This window comes from Gavialis gangeticus, unplaced genomic scaffold (assembly GCF_001723915.1).
Source record: "Gavialis gangeticus isolate Ggan-Ray unplaced genomic scaffold, GavGan_comp1, whole genome shotgun sequence".
Lineage (NCBI taxonomy): Eukaryota > Metazoa > Chordata > Crocodylia > Gavialidae > Gavialis > Gavialis gangeticus.
The window spans coordinates 9361275-9376360 of NW_017728980.1; the positions used below are offsets into that span (position 1 = coordinate 9361275).

At 49.7% G+C, this 15086-nt stretch overlaps 2 protein-coding genes across 7 annotated transcripts in view; one reads left to right on the top strand and one right to left on the bottom strand.

Moving 5' to 3' along the window:
- Positions 1-5415, top strand: part of GLB1L2 (galactosidase beta 1 like 2) — a 30873-nt gene extending 25458 nt beyond the window's left edge. For both annotated transcript variants that reach the window (XM_019509635.1, XM_019509644.1), the window contains 3 exons: positions 2411-2525; positions 4030-4146; positions 4720-5415. In XM_019509635.1, coding sequence (XP_019365180.1) covers positions 2411-2525; positions 4030-4146; positions 4720-4806 — 319 coding nt within the window. In that variant the 3' untranslated portion in view covers positions 4807-5415. The remainder of the gene's footprint in view (positions 1-2410; positions 2526-4029; positions 4147-4719) is intronic.
- B3GAT1 (beta-1,3-glucuronyltransferase 1) overlaps positions 4831-15086 on the bottom strand; it is a 51690-nt gene continuing 41434 nt past the window's right edge. For all 5 annotated transcript variants that reach the window (XM_019509678.1, XM_019509657.1, XM_019509672.1 and 2 more), the window contains 2 exons: positions 10422-10536; positions 4831-8862 (listed from right to left, as the gene is read on the bottom strand). In XM_019509678.1, the coding sequence (XP_019365223.1) occupies positions 10450-10536 (87 nt within the window). In that variant the 3' untranslated portion in view covers positions 4831-8862; positions 10422-10449. The remainder of the gene's footprint in view (positions 8863-10421; positions 10537-15086) is intronic.

Consider the following 15086-nt stretch of genomic DNA (forward strand, 5'->3'; position numbering starts at 1 on the left):
TTCTTGAAATGTCTGATCCAACTTACACAATGTCTTTGATTTATGTTTGAGAAGTGCAAAGCTCCTAGTATGTAATTGTGATTCAGAGTGAACTCTGAGGACCAAGTTGCAAACTTGAAAGACCTTGAGTTTCAAAGGACCGTGCTAATGGGCAGCAAGAGAATATTTCAAGAGAGGCTTTTGCAAAGGATCCTCTTTGACAGGGTGAGCTGTGTCAGCTTTGTGACTCTGGGGTCATTACAGAAGGATATTCACAGTGAAAGGCATGAAAGCAAGTGAGCTGCCAGGCAGGAATAAAAGCAGATTAGCTAGCAGCGCGATCAGTTACTGGCAACTGACCATTAGCAGTGAAACGTAATAAGGTTGAAATCTCTGTGTAGGAGGATGGAGGATGCTGTATTGAAAATAGGATTGTCCCAGGCTTAGTTGAATAATACAGCGGCATTCATACCGCACTAGATCAATACTCCCTATGAAACCAGGGATGCGGTCCATCCTGGTTGGAGAGCGCAGGTTCTGGTAAGGTTTTGAGGTTTTTACGAAACTCAAGCTCCTCAGGGTTTGTTTTTTTTTTCCCAGCCCCCAGCCTCTCCTTTATTGCTAGAGAGAAGGCAAGAAATCTTGCAAGAATCCCATAGTTATGCCTCTGTTGCTGCTTGCTAACTTTGAAGCATGTTCAGAGTGACCTGATAATACTCCCTGGTATAAGGCTGCCCTTCCACAGCATGCTGTAAAACAGGCTCTCTCTCCTAGCTCAGACAGATAATCCCATGAGCTAAGAAGGGTCTGACCTGGCTGTACTTGGACAGGGGCCTGCACCTAAAACAGAATGGTGTGTTTGAGTCAGTAGACGGCACTTGCTAACCCTAGAACCAGTTCTGTAGCTTAGTTTGTGGGAAGACTGAGCCTACATAAGTCATTTTGTTGAAGTCATTAAGTAGACAGAGCCTTAGTTTATGAGGCTTTATAAAATCCTGTGATACTGCTCCGAGACAAGAGGATTCACCAGCATCTCAGCCAAGTTACTTCATTTGGCAACTATAGCATTCCACCCCCCAGTACGACTTTGGGGTATTTCTAGCCCATGCCACCGTAAATGCAGATGTGCTAAAATAGCAACTGAGATTTCCGTGGCGGCCTCCATTGAGAGTGTTGTGGTGGAGTTCATTACCTCTGAAGTTCTGGGAAGCTGATTTTCAGTCTTTGGGAGGTGGCTGTCAGGAACAGGATGGGTCCAGCATACTGTCAAGGCAGGTAAGTTTTGGTTCAGGAACTGGAAGAGGAACTTAATCTTACTGCAGAGGTTTGTGACACTTCGCTGCTTCTTCTCAGAAGTGGCTGCATTTGAGTTAGAGATCTGATTTGGCATTTAAAACTGGAGTTGCTGGCCACTAGGTAGATATGTAATATTGCATCCTTAATCCAGCAGGAATGGCAGCACCCCCTTCAGTTAAGGTTGTGTGTCTTTCTACATACTAAGCCCCTGGTTTTAGCAGCTCATAAGTGTCGTCTCCCCCTCCAAAACTCGCTGTCCTTTTAGCAGAAAGATTTCCTTGCTTTGCCTCCATCTGTGTCCCCAAGATATGCAGCCTAGGCTGAAGCTTGAGGGACAGCTGGAAATGACTTTGCAGGTCTGGACACAGGCAGAAAAGCTCTAATTCAGATGCCTGCTTTTTATTTCCTTTTGCAGAAGGAAATTTCCTTTTGTAGCAGTGAAACAGCTGTGAGTAGAAAGGTGACATTTTGCCAGGAGATAGCCCTCTCTAAAGGCAGCAGTGCCCTTTCTGCTCCAGAGGACATTTGCCTTTTGATTTTACTGAGTCATGAGAATCAAAAACTGTACAGCTGTAAAACCTTTGTTTTAAAACCTCAGCTGGCGATGCATGCCCGGAAGGATGTATTAGCTAGCATTGAATCCTGCAGCTTGTCTTGGCTAGAGTAGAGCAAAGTCCATAGCACGCCGAGTTCGGTATGTGCACGTGTGCTCTGCCTGTTGGAGTCTTAGTTCTAGAGAGAAATTTAAACACTGGCAGGTTGGCCCAGCCCATGCGGGAAGGTTCTTCGGGACCCTGTAGGGTGTGAAGGGAAGAAGGAAGGGTCTCTGCAGGCTATGTAAGCCACAGAGGGGAACGCTCCTGTGAGTAAACTGAAACTTTGTCTGGCTCTGGGGGTTTCATTCTGTGCATGTTAGAACCATGCTGGACTGCAGCGGTGGAGACAGGAAAGTCAGTCCTGTGATGCCTGTGCACAAGTGAGTAGCGTGAGGGGCCTGAGGCTCAGTGTGAACAGTGTGGCTACTGGTACAATGGATTTGGTGGGGGTGTGCTCCATGTGCATTATGGCTGGGCTGGTGCAACTGCTGTGACCTCTGCCTAGCAGCCTGCTTAGCTCTGTTCTGTCTTTCTCACAGCCTGCGAAGTGCTGCTGGCTGGAGCGCAATCCCGGATTATAGTGTGGGGCCCACATTCTTCCGAGGGAGACTGACTGTGCAGCAGCTGCCTCAGGACACTTTCTTGAAGCTTGAGGTGAGTTGCTGTGTGTCCTTGTATGGCTGGTAAAGGAGAGCCTGGCATGATCAGAAGGCTTCACCTGGTCTTTGACAGAGCAGGCCAGGGTAGGACTGTTCATTCAAAAAGCAGCCTTCACTATCACAGGCCCTGACACACGAGTTTCATTGTGATCACAGTAGCCTCCAGGAAGAGCTAATGATGAGCAGGACTGGTGTTAATATAACTGGGTGCTGCTTCTCATCCACTGGCAGGGGGTAGTGTCTGTGAGACAAAGACTGGGGTTGGCTGCCATTTATTCCTGCCCGTCTCACTGTGATGTGAGCTAATAGCTGCTTCATGCCTCTATTTGCCCATATGATCAATGGCAAGTGATAATCCAATGTATGCAACCTGCCTCTGCCGAAGGTGGTTATACCAAGCTACGGCTGCACTAAAGCATATTGAAATCTTTTACTTGCCCTCTTTTACTCCCATGGAGTGGTCCCTGACAGTCACTTTAATAGTTACTAGCCGGCACCATTTACCTTTCTTTTCCCACTTCGCTGTGATCTTAGTAAGTACAGTGATTCTGTGGTGATCAACTTGCTTGGACTGAGGTGGGTGGGGAAGACTCCACAGAGACTCCCAGGGATCATTTTCCATAGGAAAAACTACTTTTGGTGGGATCCGGCCCATTCTAACAGCAGAAGGTCAAGTTTCCACAATGGCCCCGATCCACTTCAACTCACAAGTTACTTTTGAAAATAAGACTAAAAAAGTTGCATGGGCACTTCTGAAATCTTTACTTCAAAGCTCTGTCCTCCTGAACTTCTATAGACCTCACAGATATGTCTTCCTTAGCAGGAGACTGAGGTGGGGCTATTATCTTGCCTTTGGAGTTGCCCAAACTTCTCATGCAATTAGGTGGTAGCCTCTACCAGCTTGCTACATCTCTAGTCTCCTTTGCCTCCTGGCGTCGCACAGGGTAAAGCCTGTTTTGTCACTGCATCCACACTCTGTTGGGTTTTTTTGTCCCTCTGCTGACCACAAAAGAACCCAGCTTGCTCTGCCTTACCTCTGTTTTCTGGGAAGCACAAAGCCCCTGGAGAGAGGATGAGTGACCAGGTCACTCGTGATGGCAGTAGGTGTTAACACTTAACGCTGTGCCAGGAAGTGCTCAAATCCTATAGTGATGAGGGCAGCATAAAAACCTGTGCAGAAAAGAAGAAAAGCACGGACTCGAAGGAAAGTATGCTGAAGGTGAACCTGCTGGGGCAGAGATGGTGCAGTTTCTGTCTCTGTGCTCAGCATGTGGCACTCAGAGTGTGGGTTTGCGAAAGCCTCCTGGGCCCAGACGGTGCCTCTGTGGGAGGGGGGCTGGGTGGGGCAGAACAGGGTGCTTAAAGTGTGACTCATTTTGCTTTGAGCAGCAGAGCTATGGAGCCCTGGGGTGGGGCATTAAAGACCATGAGTACATCAGAAGAGCACTTTGGCTCACCAGGGCAGTTACAGCAGTAACTTGACTGCATTCTCCCTACAGGGCTGGGAAAAAGGGGTCGTGTTTGTCAACGGGCGGAACCTGGGACGCTACTGGAAAATTGGACCTCAGGAAACGCTGTACCTTCCTGCGACATGGCTATGGCCAGGGAATAATGAGGTGAGGGGAGTTCTGTTGAGCCCTTCTCCAGGTCATGTCTGTCTAAAGAACAGCTAGGAACACACAGTGGTTGAACACCTACCTCAACCTGCATGCAGCCAGCAGTGATCTGGGGCTGCAGCTCCCAGGGGTGAGGGGTGAATGGGATAGTGCTTTTCCTCACTTTTGCTATGAGAAAGTGGCTATAATGAATGTTGGATTTGAACCAGCATTCCCCTTTAAATTCAAACCACGGTAACTTGACAAGCAAAACCCAGCTGATTGGGCCTTTGTGTCCCATGTCTACTCTCCACTTCCCCACTTCAGTGACCTAAAGCTGCTGTCCGAAGGGACTTCAGATGAGTAGAGTAACTACACTGAGTAACTACAGACTTGGTTCTGAGTGGACTAATAGATGGACCACTCCCTCTGCTCTGAGCATCTATTTTTCCCACTTTCCCACATCCCACATTTCCTTTCCTGCCATTCAAATGCCCCTGGGTGTGCCTTTTATCCTTTAAAAGTGGTTCCTTCACAGAAGGAAGAGTGATCTTTGTTGTAAAGGGACTGTTCCCCACCATTTCTCTTTCCCAGATTGTCGTGTTTGAAGAGCACACAGCGGGCCGCATTGTGCAGTCTGTAGACACGCCTTTCCTCGGAAGGACCCAGTACGTGGACTGAGCAGGAGGGCTCCCTTCTGTTCTGTTTTTGTGGATGTTCCCAGTTTTTTATATCCAGGATGTGACAGCTCAGACACAGTCGGGCTTGTTCATTTTCCCTAGACCCACGGAAAGGATTTGCTCTTTGGCAACGAGGTTGGGAGGCAGATTGCACACCCAGGGAGTCAAATCCATCAGAGAGGCGGAAGCTCCTGTAGCTACACTGTGAAGAGTTCAACATGCCAGACGGCCCCCAGCTGGGATCCCTGTCTGTGGTGTTATGGACAATCCTGTCGAGGAGAGTGGGCGGGTGGGTCCCGCCTGCATGTAGGATGAGCCCAGCTGTTCTGAGCCTCTGTGTGTTACACTGGGGCACCTCCATTTTTGTGATTAGAAGGGAAGAAAAATTGGTGATAAGTACTAAAGAATAACCAGGTATGGAAAACGCTAGCTGGGTGAGCTCTTGAGCAGAACTGATCCCACTGTTGTGTGTAGAGAGGGTTTTATTGGTTCAGTTGTTGGAAGCAGGTTGAATGTAACTGAGTTAACTTTTAGCTTTTTCCATTAATTTTTAATATTGAGGTTGTCTCTCTCTTTTGTGGGGGGGGGGAAAAAAAAATTTGTAACAAGTTACCTGTGTGCACGTCTCTGTCCACCTGTACTCAGCGGGACTGCCGGATTGAACGGGCTCTGACACAACACGACGCAAAGCTACCAAAGGCAGGTTCACAAGGATCAGTCCCCTTGCTGAGAAACAGCTTCTCCCCCACACCTCAATCTTGCATAAATCCAGCCCAGGGGAGGCTATCATGGTCCGTCCTTTAGGGCACAGAGTCCAGCTAGTCACGGTTCTCCCTAGACCCTAATGGGAACATTGCATGAGCAGGGAGAGGAGTTGGAGAGTAGGGAAAGGGGTCACTGCACAATGCAGGCAGGGGAGCACTCCCACAGCTGCCACTTAGTCTGAAGTAAAAGTTCTTGGAAGTGTACAGTAGGGGTTTTGGATCTTGCTTAGCCATGACCAAGGGATCCTGCAGAAGAACCGCACCGTGGGTGGCTTATCTACCCCCTCCCTCCTCTGCCTTTTCACTCACCAGGGTCCAAGGTCAACATACAAAAATGGGCCAAACCTCTGGAAACTTGCTTGGCTTCTTTTTCCCTTTCTGTTTTGGTTTAAATGACCTCGGCCTTGCTCTGTAGCTCCCTGCTGCCAGTGGGAATCTGGTGTATCCAAGATTTTGGCATCTTCTCTCCTGAAACCAAGCCACCATCTGACCTTGAGTAGCCAAGAGGAGTCAGGTTAGTCCTTATGGGAGTAACTGAGCTGCATTTAGCTGCAGAAGTAAAGTTTCACTGCACCCCAAACAGCCATGCAGTGCGTTTCCAGGGAATTCTGGCTGTTAAAAACCATACTTAATTTTATTTAACAAATTTAAATACAATTTAATTAAAACTGAGAACAGACAGTGCAGCTGTAATGCACCCCATCCCCATCAGAGCCTGTCTTGCCACAGCATTTGTACCTCTGCCCTCAGCAGCTCCAAGCCCACGGTAACTACCAGACCAGCTAGAAAGGGCTGGGCTCCTGTGGCCAACTTTCCGAGGAGAGTGGAGCATTTTCACAGGGTTTTGTTTAGGATGAGGTCCTGCATGTTTCTTGGGGAATTATTCCTTTCAGAGGATGGAAGGCTGCAATCCAACAGGGTTTATCATTATTGTAAGTAAACAGACATGCAGTGAGAAGAGGACATTGTTTGAAAACCACTTGAATAGAATGAAAACTTTGTACCCCTTGGAAAATGCCTTCTATTTCACCTCTCAGATATGCAGACTGTGCAATGCCACTGGGAGGCTTGGATAATAACTGGTTGAACAGAAAGCTGCTGCTTAACAGAGTCTATGAAGGGCTTTTCCCAAAATGCAAAGGGAGACCAGTGCCATCAAATCCTTGCTAACCAGTTTGGATTCTGACCAAAAGGGCATTTTCATAGAAGCTGTAGCAAGTCTTCCATGATTGGGTGCTAAAGAACAGAACTATTTTCTAATGTTGGGGGAGGGAATAAAACTTCAAAAAAAATTTTTTTTTTTTGTTTTAAATATTAGGAAATACACAATATCATTAGTCCAAAGAGGGATGCGAAGCTAATACTCTGAAAGAAATAGTCTATGTAGTATTATATAAGATGTTATGGGTTAAAAAAATAACTGAGTCTCTTTACAGGATTATATTTATCCCTTAACTCAGGTAAAATTGTGCTTCAGACTTTTTTCAAAAGAATTGGGACAGTAACGCTCAACACCTGGCCAGAGGTAAACATCAGGCCTGGGAAGAGGTTGGAAAAGTAGCTGGAGATGGGGAAATTTGGTTAACTCTTCCTTTTGCTTCTCACCCAGCATCACCTAAGCCAATGGGTTTTGGTCAGGCATGCCACAAATTAGCCCTGCACCCTCTCCAAGTGCCCCTTCCCCTGCCCGTTCTGCTTTCTGCTCCGTGCCCTATGTGCCTGTCCTCTCCTCTCCTGCCACACACGGGAGCTGCCTGTACCACCTGTGGCACATATGCTGCTGGTTGGCCTTCCCTGACCTAAGTGAGGATCCTACCTTGAGCAGCTGACCTCATGAGGTCCCATCCAGCCCAACTTTCCCAGGATCCTAAGGTGCAAGGGCCCAGGCTGCTGCCCTCTCTCGTCTTTAACAGAGGAGCTGACCCCCCACTTCCTCTGTCAGAAGGACTCTCACTTTGGTAGCTGCAGAGGCTCCAAGTGGCTTGGGATTTTTTCTCTTCTTTTTTCCCTTTCCACCCCTGGAGCCAGCGCTGAAGCAAGCGGCACTGGGAGAGCTGCAGCTTGTGGCCTACCTGATTAGGACACTGGGTTAGGAGCAACCAATTAATTCTTGGGTTGCCCCAGCAGTCTTTCAGTGTTACTTTATTGCACCACTGGTTTTCCTCAGTCGGAGGCCCTGTATTGGGCGGAGTATTTAAATACACTACAGAAGTTGAGGGATCGAAAGATGGAAGTTAGCTCATTACTAAGAGATTTGTTATTTACCTCCTACAATTTGACCTCATTTCCAGTATGGAGACTGCAGCAGCATTTGGTGAAATACTGGAGTGGTCCCCTCGAGTACTGGGATGGAGCAGCTGGGGGTTTGTTAAAGTAACCTGTCTTGAGGTAGGTGCACACTTCAGAGAGCCCAATTCCTAAAGCTCTGCCAGTCGGGTTAGCACTAGAGAGAGGCCCGAGCTAGAAGATTCAGAGCCAAGCTCTGAACTTGCATGGAGCTTTAAGGGATTTGGCTGCAAAGGTCCAACTGGGACCCACCTCCAGTGAGTACCGCATGAGGGGGCAGGAATATAGGAGTATGTTCTGTAAACATAAATCCATACAAGTACACAGAGGTATGTCAGAGCTGTCAGACTGCCCTCCGAGCCCTGGAGCTGGCAGGGATGGGGAAGGGGGTGGGGAGCGGCTGGGAAGAGAGCAGAGATACTTGTTGGCTGGTTCTTACCTGCTATGCTTTTCACCTTCCCCAAACCCTACCATCTTGTGCAGCGTAATAAATACTGAATAAAGTAAGTTCAAAATTAAGGGATAGGGTGCCAGCTCTGTCCCCGCCACAACCGGAGAGCTGCTCCAGGCTGCTGTGCACCTAGCCACAACGTATGTCTGCGTTGGGAGAAAGTCAGTGGGGCCAAGCCACTCCTTTAGGCGTTTCTTGTCCATGCCGGAGCATCCTATGACACCAGCCCCAGGGCCTGGAGCCGCTGGGCCTCCTCTCCAGTGTATCATGCCCTGCACGCACTCCTTCCAAACCAAGCACCTCGTGAGGCTGCGGGCCTTGTACTGAAGTTGGCGTCAACACAACGGCTTCTGTGCTTTTTCTTCCTCTGTCTCCAGAGCGTCTGGTTCTGTTTGGAGTCCAGGAGCAAGGTCAGGGAGTCTGAGCGGTCTGTGCATGTGGTGGTGGTGAACTTGTTTTCAGTACTTTAAAACGTTTGGAAGCCGGAGTGGTCCTGTCTGCTCCGCATCTGGCTGTCTGCTGTTGAGAGGAGCCTGCAGGCCGGGCAAGAAGGAATCTGCAGAGAAGGGACAAACCGGGGCACCGTCACCTCCCGGAAGAGAGTGGCCAGCCTTGGAACCAGCCCAAGCCTGCCTGAGAAGACAGTTCTGGACAACTGCTGCTAGACAGCTAGGCCTTGGCGAGAGGCAGCTGTGTAACCCACCCCCCAAAGCAATACATGCCCTACAAAGCAGCTAACCATAGCCCAGGCAAGAGTGGTTCAGGCTTTCCCTGCCCAGCCGGTGGGCCCCACTGCTGGCCCAGTCCAGCGTGCAAGCACCTGTGCTACAGGAAAGCAACACCACCCCCTTGCTTTTGTCTTTCCCTCTCAACCCTTTTCATTTACTTGACCCACCTCCTGCCTCTAAGCCCTCAGAATCCACCTGCTTTCCTCTGGTCTCTCCCTCAAGGGCTCAGTCTGTGCTTCCTCCGTCATTTTAAACCAAGATAATGATATTGGCACAATGCTGTTTGGATGCTATTTCACCATTGCCATACAACAGCAGCACTGCTCTGCCCTTGCACGGGGCTAGCTTGCACGAGGGGCACTCAGGCTGTTGAACTAGAGGTGCCAAATTGAAGTGCGCTGGCGTCTTGGGTGGAAGACCCTATACCAGGAGTTTTAATGCATTTTTAAATAGTACAGAGATTTCATACTCATAGCTGTGGGACTCATTGCTATTAGATGATGTGGAACCTGACAGTTTAGCCAGATTCAAAAAAGGAGATGGGATAATTTCTTGGAGGAAAGGTGCATCAGTAGCTATTGAGCATGGGTGTTTGGGATTAAAGCCTCTGAATCAACTTCCTAGACCAGTGGTTTTTACCCTGTGGTCCGCAAACTACATCTAAGGGGACCACAAAAGGGTGACGATAATCAATCAAAAGTCTGAATATACAATTCAAAGGGATCTGCACCACTTCAAAATTTCCAAAGGGGTCAGCAAATAAAAAAGGTTGAAAACATCTGCCCTGGATCCTAAATGCTGGAGGCTGCAAGTGAGGCAACTGGATAAAACCCTGCTCATACACTCTTCCTTTCAGTAGCCACTCAGCCACTGCATGACACAGGGCCCTGGGCAAGATGGACCTGTGGTCTGACTCAGTAAATGGCATTCAACCATGCTGAATGGTTTTGACCTTCCTGAGCGTCTCTTTGCAAACACGGCAGTGTTTGCTCTAGGGACAAATTACTGCTTTAACTACACCAGCCTAGTACAAACGGTACAAGTTTCTTGTGCAGATAAGGCCTGTTTGCTCTTTGAAGTTTTCCTTGAAACTGCTGCTTTTACCCTGCTCTGTTCTCCTTTCTGTCCCACTTCAGGCTTTTTCTCCTGACCACAGACCCTTGCCTTCCCATGAGGGACTTCCCTCCTTATCCCCCATACCCTAAGCACCTTCCTTCTCTTTAATGTCTCCCTCATCCATGACTTTCTCATCTCCTGAATGTTGCTTTTCCCTTCCCCTTTCCAAAAAAGAAAATTCTCTTTCAGCGGGAAATTTCTGCAGGGTTTTTTTTCTTTTTGCTCAATGCTCTAATGTCTCCCTAGGAAGCTTTGGCATGGGGAGCTGTACCTGTTGGTCTCCGCTCATCTGTGCAAGGTCAGATTTCCACGTTGGGGTCTGTGAAGCCTTTCTTCCCCTCGTTCACCAGCACGGGCTTTTCCGTCCTTGTGTGCCAGACAAGGATCTGAACCAAACCAGCAGAAGTCATTAGCTGCATTTGCTCATTGCGCTAACAAATACTATTGCACATTAAACCAATAGTGTGATTTAACCACATGCCCTGGAGCCTAATGGTGCATTCACAGCCTTAGGCAGGTTTGTATAAAACTTCATTTGGCCAGGCTCAGCGACAGCTGAAATGCTCTGTGCACAGAAATTACCCGTTTTACAGTGCACCGTCTCAGCACATTAACCTGCTCCTTCTATGGACTTACCAACTTCTAGAGGTTCATCAACCTTGGCACTGATTTGGGAGCTGTTCCATCCCCACCAGGCAATCAAACTTGCGTGAGTGCGTGGGGAGATGCAATGTGTTTCGCTGGTGCCAAACTGAGGATCAAGCCACTGCAGCATCCTCCAGTATACCAGAAAGGGCTGACAATGGAAAAGCACTTTTTTGGTTCTCTATTACCCTCCCTATGGTGACTTAGGAAATAAAGCCACTGGATGACAGCTGCTTCAACCACCATCATCTACATAGGCTAAAAGGACCCTAGGTTTGATGTTCAGAGAGAGTCAATCCTGGAAAAGGCAAACATGGCTGCTCTGGTCTCAGTGGGAGCTTTTCTCAGCCCAATAGTTGTAGCCCACCATTCATTGCTCGTTTTCTTTCAAGGTGTCCCCCTGGGAGGCTAGTTGGGCAATTATTTTTTTAGGACTTCTTGTTGCCTCCCTTCCCTGCATCTGACGGTGTCTCAGTCCTGGACCTCCTGCTCTGAGATGTGTGCATAGTTGCAAAGCTGAAAAATCAAGTTCTGTGAGTTGAGATGGGTTAAACTGCATGCTAGTGAGCCCCATACACTGCACAGCAACCCATTAGTCCAACATCACAGCATGCCAACATCCCTTAGAGATGCCACCAATTGCTGCTGCTGCCTTTCTGTCCTTTGAAAACAGGCTCTCTAGGAACAGCACAGCTCGCCATTCCCGCATCTTTCAGCAGGCCAGAAATGCAGTGCATACACTTGTCCACCCAGTGCTGAGTGCATTGAGGCTTTTATGGTTTTGAAAATGAAAGGATTTCCCGGGCACCACTGGGTCCTTCCCTAGGAGGGACCACAGAGAAGCACCTGGTGGCTTTAGCTGCAACAGTATAAAATGAGGGTGGGTCTTGAAAAAGCAATGAAAAAGTGTCTGAGGTGTCCTACCTGCCCCAGTGACAGGCTCAGGGGGCAGTGCTGGAAGCTGGCTTCACCCCCTGCACTTGATTACATGTTCCTTATTCCTGTTTTCCCAGCCCTGCACTGGTGGCAGGAGTTACACCCCTTCAGAGCTCCAGCTTCCTGCCCTCCATCACCTGTGCACTGTACGGCTGCTTACCTGCAAAAGGCTCCCCTCTAGCTGCTATGCTAATGCCCTTTGACCCAAGCATCCATGATCTGTTGCATATGCTCTGCTGCTGGCTTGTTCTTCCTTGCTGGTAATGAGAGCGTATTCTTCTCTGGAGGCTGAACCTGGCCCTGTCTTGTCTGTGGTTAAATAGCAGCCCTCTGTCCCTCACCACCCTCTGGTTAAGCCCGTAGGCCAAATTCAGCTTCTATTTGAGAAGTCGCTGCACTTGCGGCAGGAAGCAAATCCCTCCCTGTAACATTAATGTAGCTGCTGACCTCCACCAGCTGGAAGGAACGTGGTACAACTGATCTCCCGAGCTCTTTATTCCATGCTACGCAGCATGGTAGTCAGGCTGTCATCTAGGCCAGAGCAACAGCAAGGTGCAGCTTGACTGCCTCGGCCAGCCAGCTCATTTTCAGAGCAGTGCATTCCCTTTTTGTGTGTCAAAGGAGGCTAGGATCCTATATAAATACAGCTTGAAATAGTGTGGAGGCTCTGTAGGCTTTGTGACTTGACCCTGGGTAACAATTACTTAGACAACTTTGGAACTACTAACAATTTGTCCCTATCAACATCCAGTGCAAGGAGCCCTTTGAGCAAGGCATTGCTACAGGTCTCAATCAGGATCCACCTTTAAAATCTCTGCTACTGTGACACCTGCTTCCTTACAGCTGCATCTTCTTGCCCAGCCCAAAGCATCCGACGCCAGACCAGAGCATTGACATTAAGAATCACAAGCAGCGGAGAATGAAGAGGCAAGGAGGCTATCTATCTCCTTCCTGCTCTGCTCCTGCGTGTTCCTTTTCCAGAGCAGGTTTTTTTCACTGCTGTTTTGTAGGCAGGAATGATACAGCTGGAGCCAAGCTGCAGGAGGGCACAGGGGGAAGAAATAACCCCAGGGGCCTGCTCTGCCCCTTGCCCCTGCATGACTGCAGTGCAAGTAGAGACTGCCCTGAGCGCTGCAGCACAGGCAGAATGATGTGGTGCTGTTTTCCCACCCACTCTGCGTAAGTGTGATGACATCAAGTGCAAGGCAGAGGAAGGCAGCCTCCAGGGACCCTCCTGCCCCCTAACAAGTACTGAGATATATCATGCATTTGAAAGCATTAGGTCTTTTGAAGCAGATGCTCTGCTGGCATCTAGATCCTTGGCCCCACTGCATTAGATATCTGCATGTGGTCCAGGGCAAGTCTGGCAGCTGAGACAGACTGCTTGTGTAAGCAGGAGCCTGCATCCAAGGTTGTCTCTAAGAGCAGAGGAACTTTTCCCCAGTCCTGAGTCGGCAGTGGTGTGCCCAGTCCCAAGCACTGGAGCCATTGCAAATGGTACAAAATGGGAACTCATCGTAGGCAATGTCCAGACTCGCAGCCGAACCCAAAGGATGTTTCACAGGGGAAGGGACATTGCATGGGGGATTCCCCATGCCTCTGCCCAAAGCAATGAAAGGGACTAGGCTGAGCCTGGCCCGTGCTGCTCATAGTGCAGGTTGTGCACATGATTACAGTGACCTGAAGGCATATGCTTTGCTTCAGCCAGCAGCACTTGGATTAGCTCAAATGTCCCCAGGATTGATGGTGCAGACAAAGCTGGTGTGGCCCAGAAAGAAGGAGGTGGGGCGGGGAGAGAGGGTTTCAAACCATTTCAGGGCTTTGCCTTCAGCAGGCATCACCCAACCAGCTCAGCTCTCAGTGCCCAGGCACCATGTCACACTGCACCAGTAGAAAGCCTGAGTGCAGACAGGCAAAGGAGCCACTTGATGCAGGGCACTCAGCCCTCCTGAAAACAAGGATGACCTGCCCCCCTGCCGGCTGCAGTTGGCAGCAGTAAACTAGAGCTGTGATGACAGGAAACCACTAATTCTAGTCTCTTTAACAGCTAGAAATATCCCTCGTGAGGCTGCAGGCTCTCAGTTTCTGCCCTGTTTTTGGAGGGACTTATTTGGGACTTTTTTCCCCAACTTGGAGCTAGTTCAAGTCCAGTAGCAACTGCAGCAGCTGCCAGAGGCCAGGACAGAGGGCTTGCTTTCCTCCTCCAACTCCACTGAGCGAGCTGGTGACGGCAACTGAGCCTGCCTATGGCAGTGCCCTCCACTCATGCTTGGCCCCTCTCTGGTCCTCCCAGCAGCAGCACAGTTCCCGCCTGGATCCCCTAGATATTATCCTACCCTCCATTCCAGACCCAAACGTGGCCCAGACAGGGCAGGGAGAGAAAGACCGACTATAACTGCAGCCACAACTGAGTTAGCTCAACTACATGAGCCTGCCGAATGGTTACCCGCATGGTCCATGCACACAGGACCCCACGTCCCCCCTCCTCCCCCCAACATATTTTCCATCTTCACTTAGGACTTGACTGTCTCCTTCCCTACAACCCCTTCAGCTTGTGCAGCTCCTGGCAGGATGTGGGGGCTCCTCTCCCCTGCCCTCCTTCTTGAGCTATGCTTGCTGCAGATGAGCCCACACATGGTACTGATAAAGTAAATCTCTGGGGCATCTGTGCCAAGGACATCTCTGGCTAAGGGCATCTGTACACAACTGAAGTCCTGACCTGGGCCCCATTAACCCTTGTCAACGAGCACATCACAATCCTTAATGCATGCATGCCTTTTACAGACAGGCTGGCAGTTGCAGAGCAAAGACTGAACCCTCACAGTCAGCACAGCCCCCCTTGGGAGAACAAATGCCAGTAATGAGGTCAAAAGACTAGGTGCCAGCCCAGCACAACCACCCCCAGCACTGCTGCGGAGGCCTGCCAGACAACAAGCTGGTGCTAGCCTTGCTGCTGCTGGATCTGGATCTGGACTCTGGTCCACGCTGGGCACAGGAGAGAAGGAGCCACTGCTGGGCAGAGACTGTGGAGGCAATCAAAGCCCATGGCATACGGCTGTACTCGGAGGCGGTGTCCTGTTCACAGTAGGGTCTCCTGTGAGATCTCTGTGGTGGGCCCAGGGATCCCAAATTATGCCTGTAAAACTGCAGGTTTATTCAGATCCCACCGCTATTTCCACCACGTGAGGCGGGCCAGTAGGGGGCGCTCCTGCATTGAGCCGCCCACCTTCCAGGCTCCGAATGCCTCCCTAGGGGCGCCTTATGTCCAGCCGACCCCTCTCCCGGAGCACACTCGCTAGTCTGGGGGTAACGTGCTGCCACCACCCCGAGAGTGGACTGTCTCAGCCCTGTATCC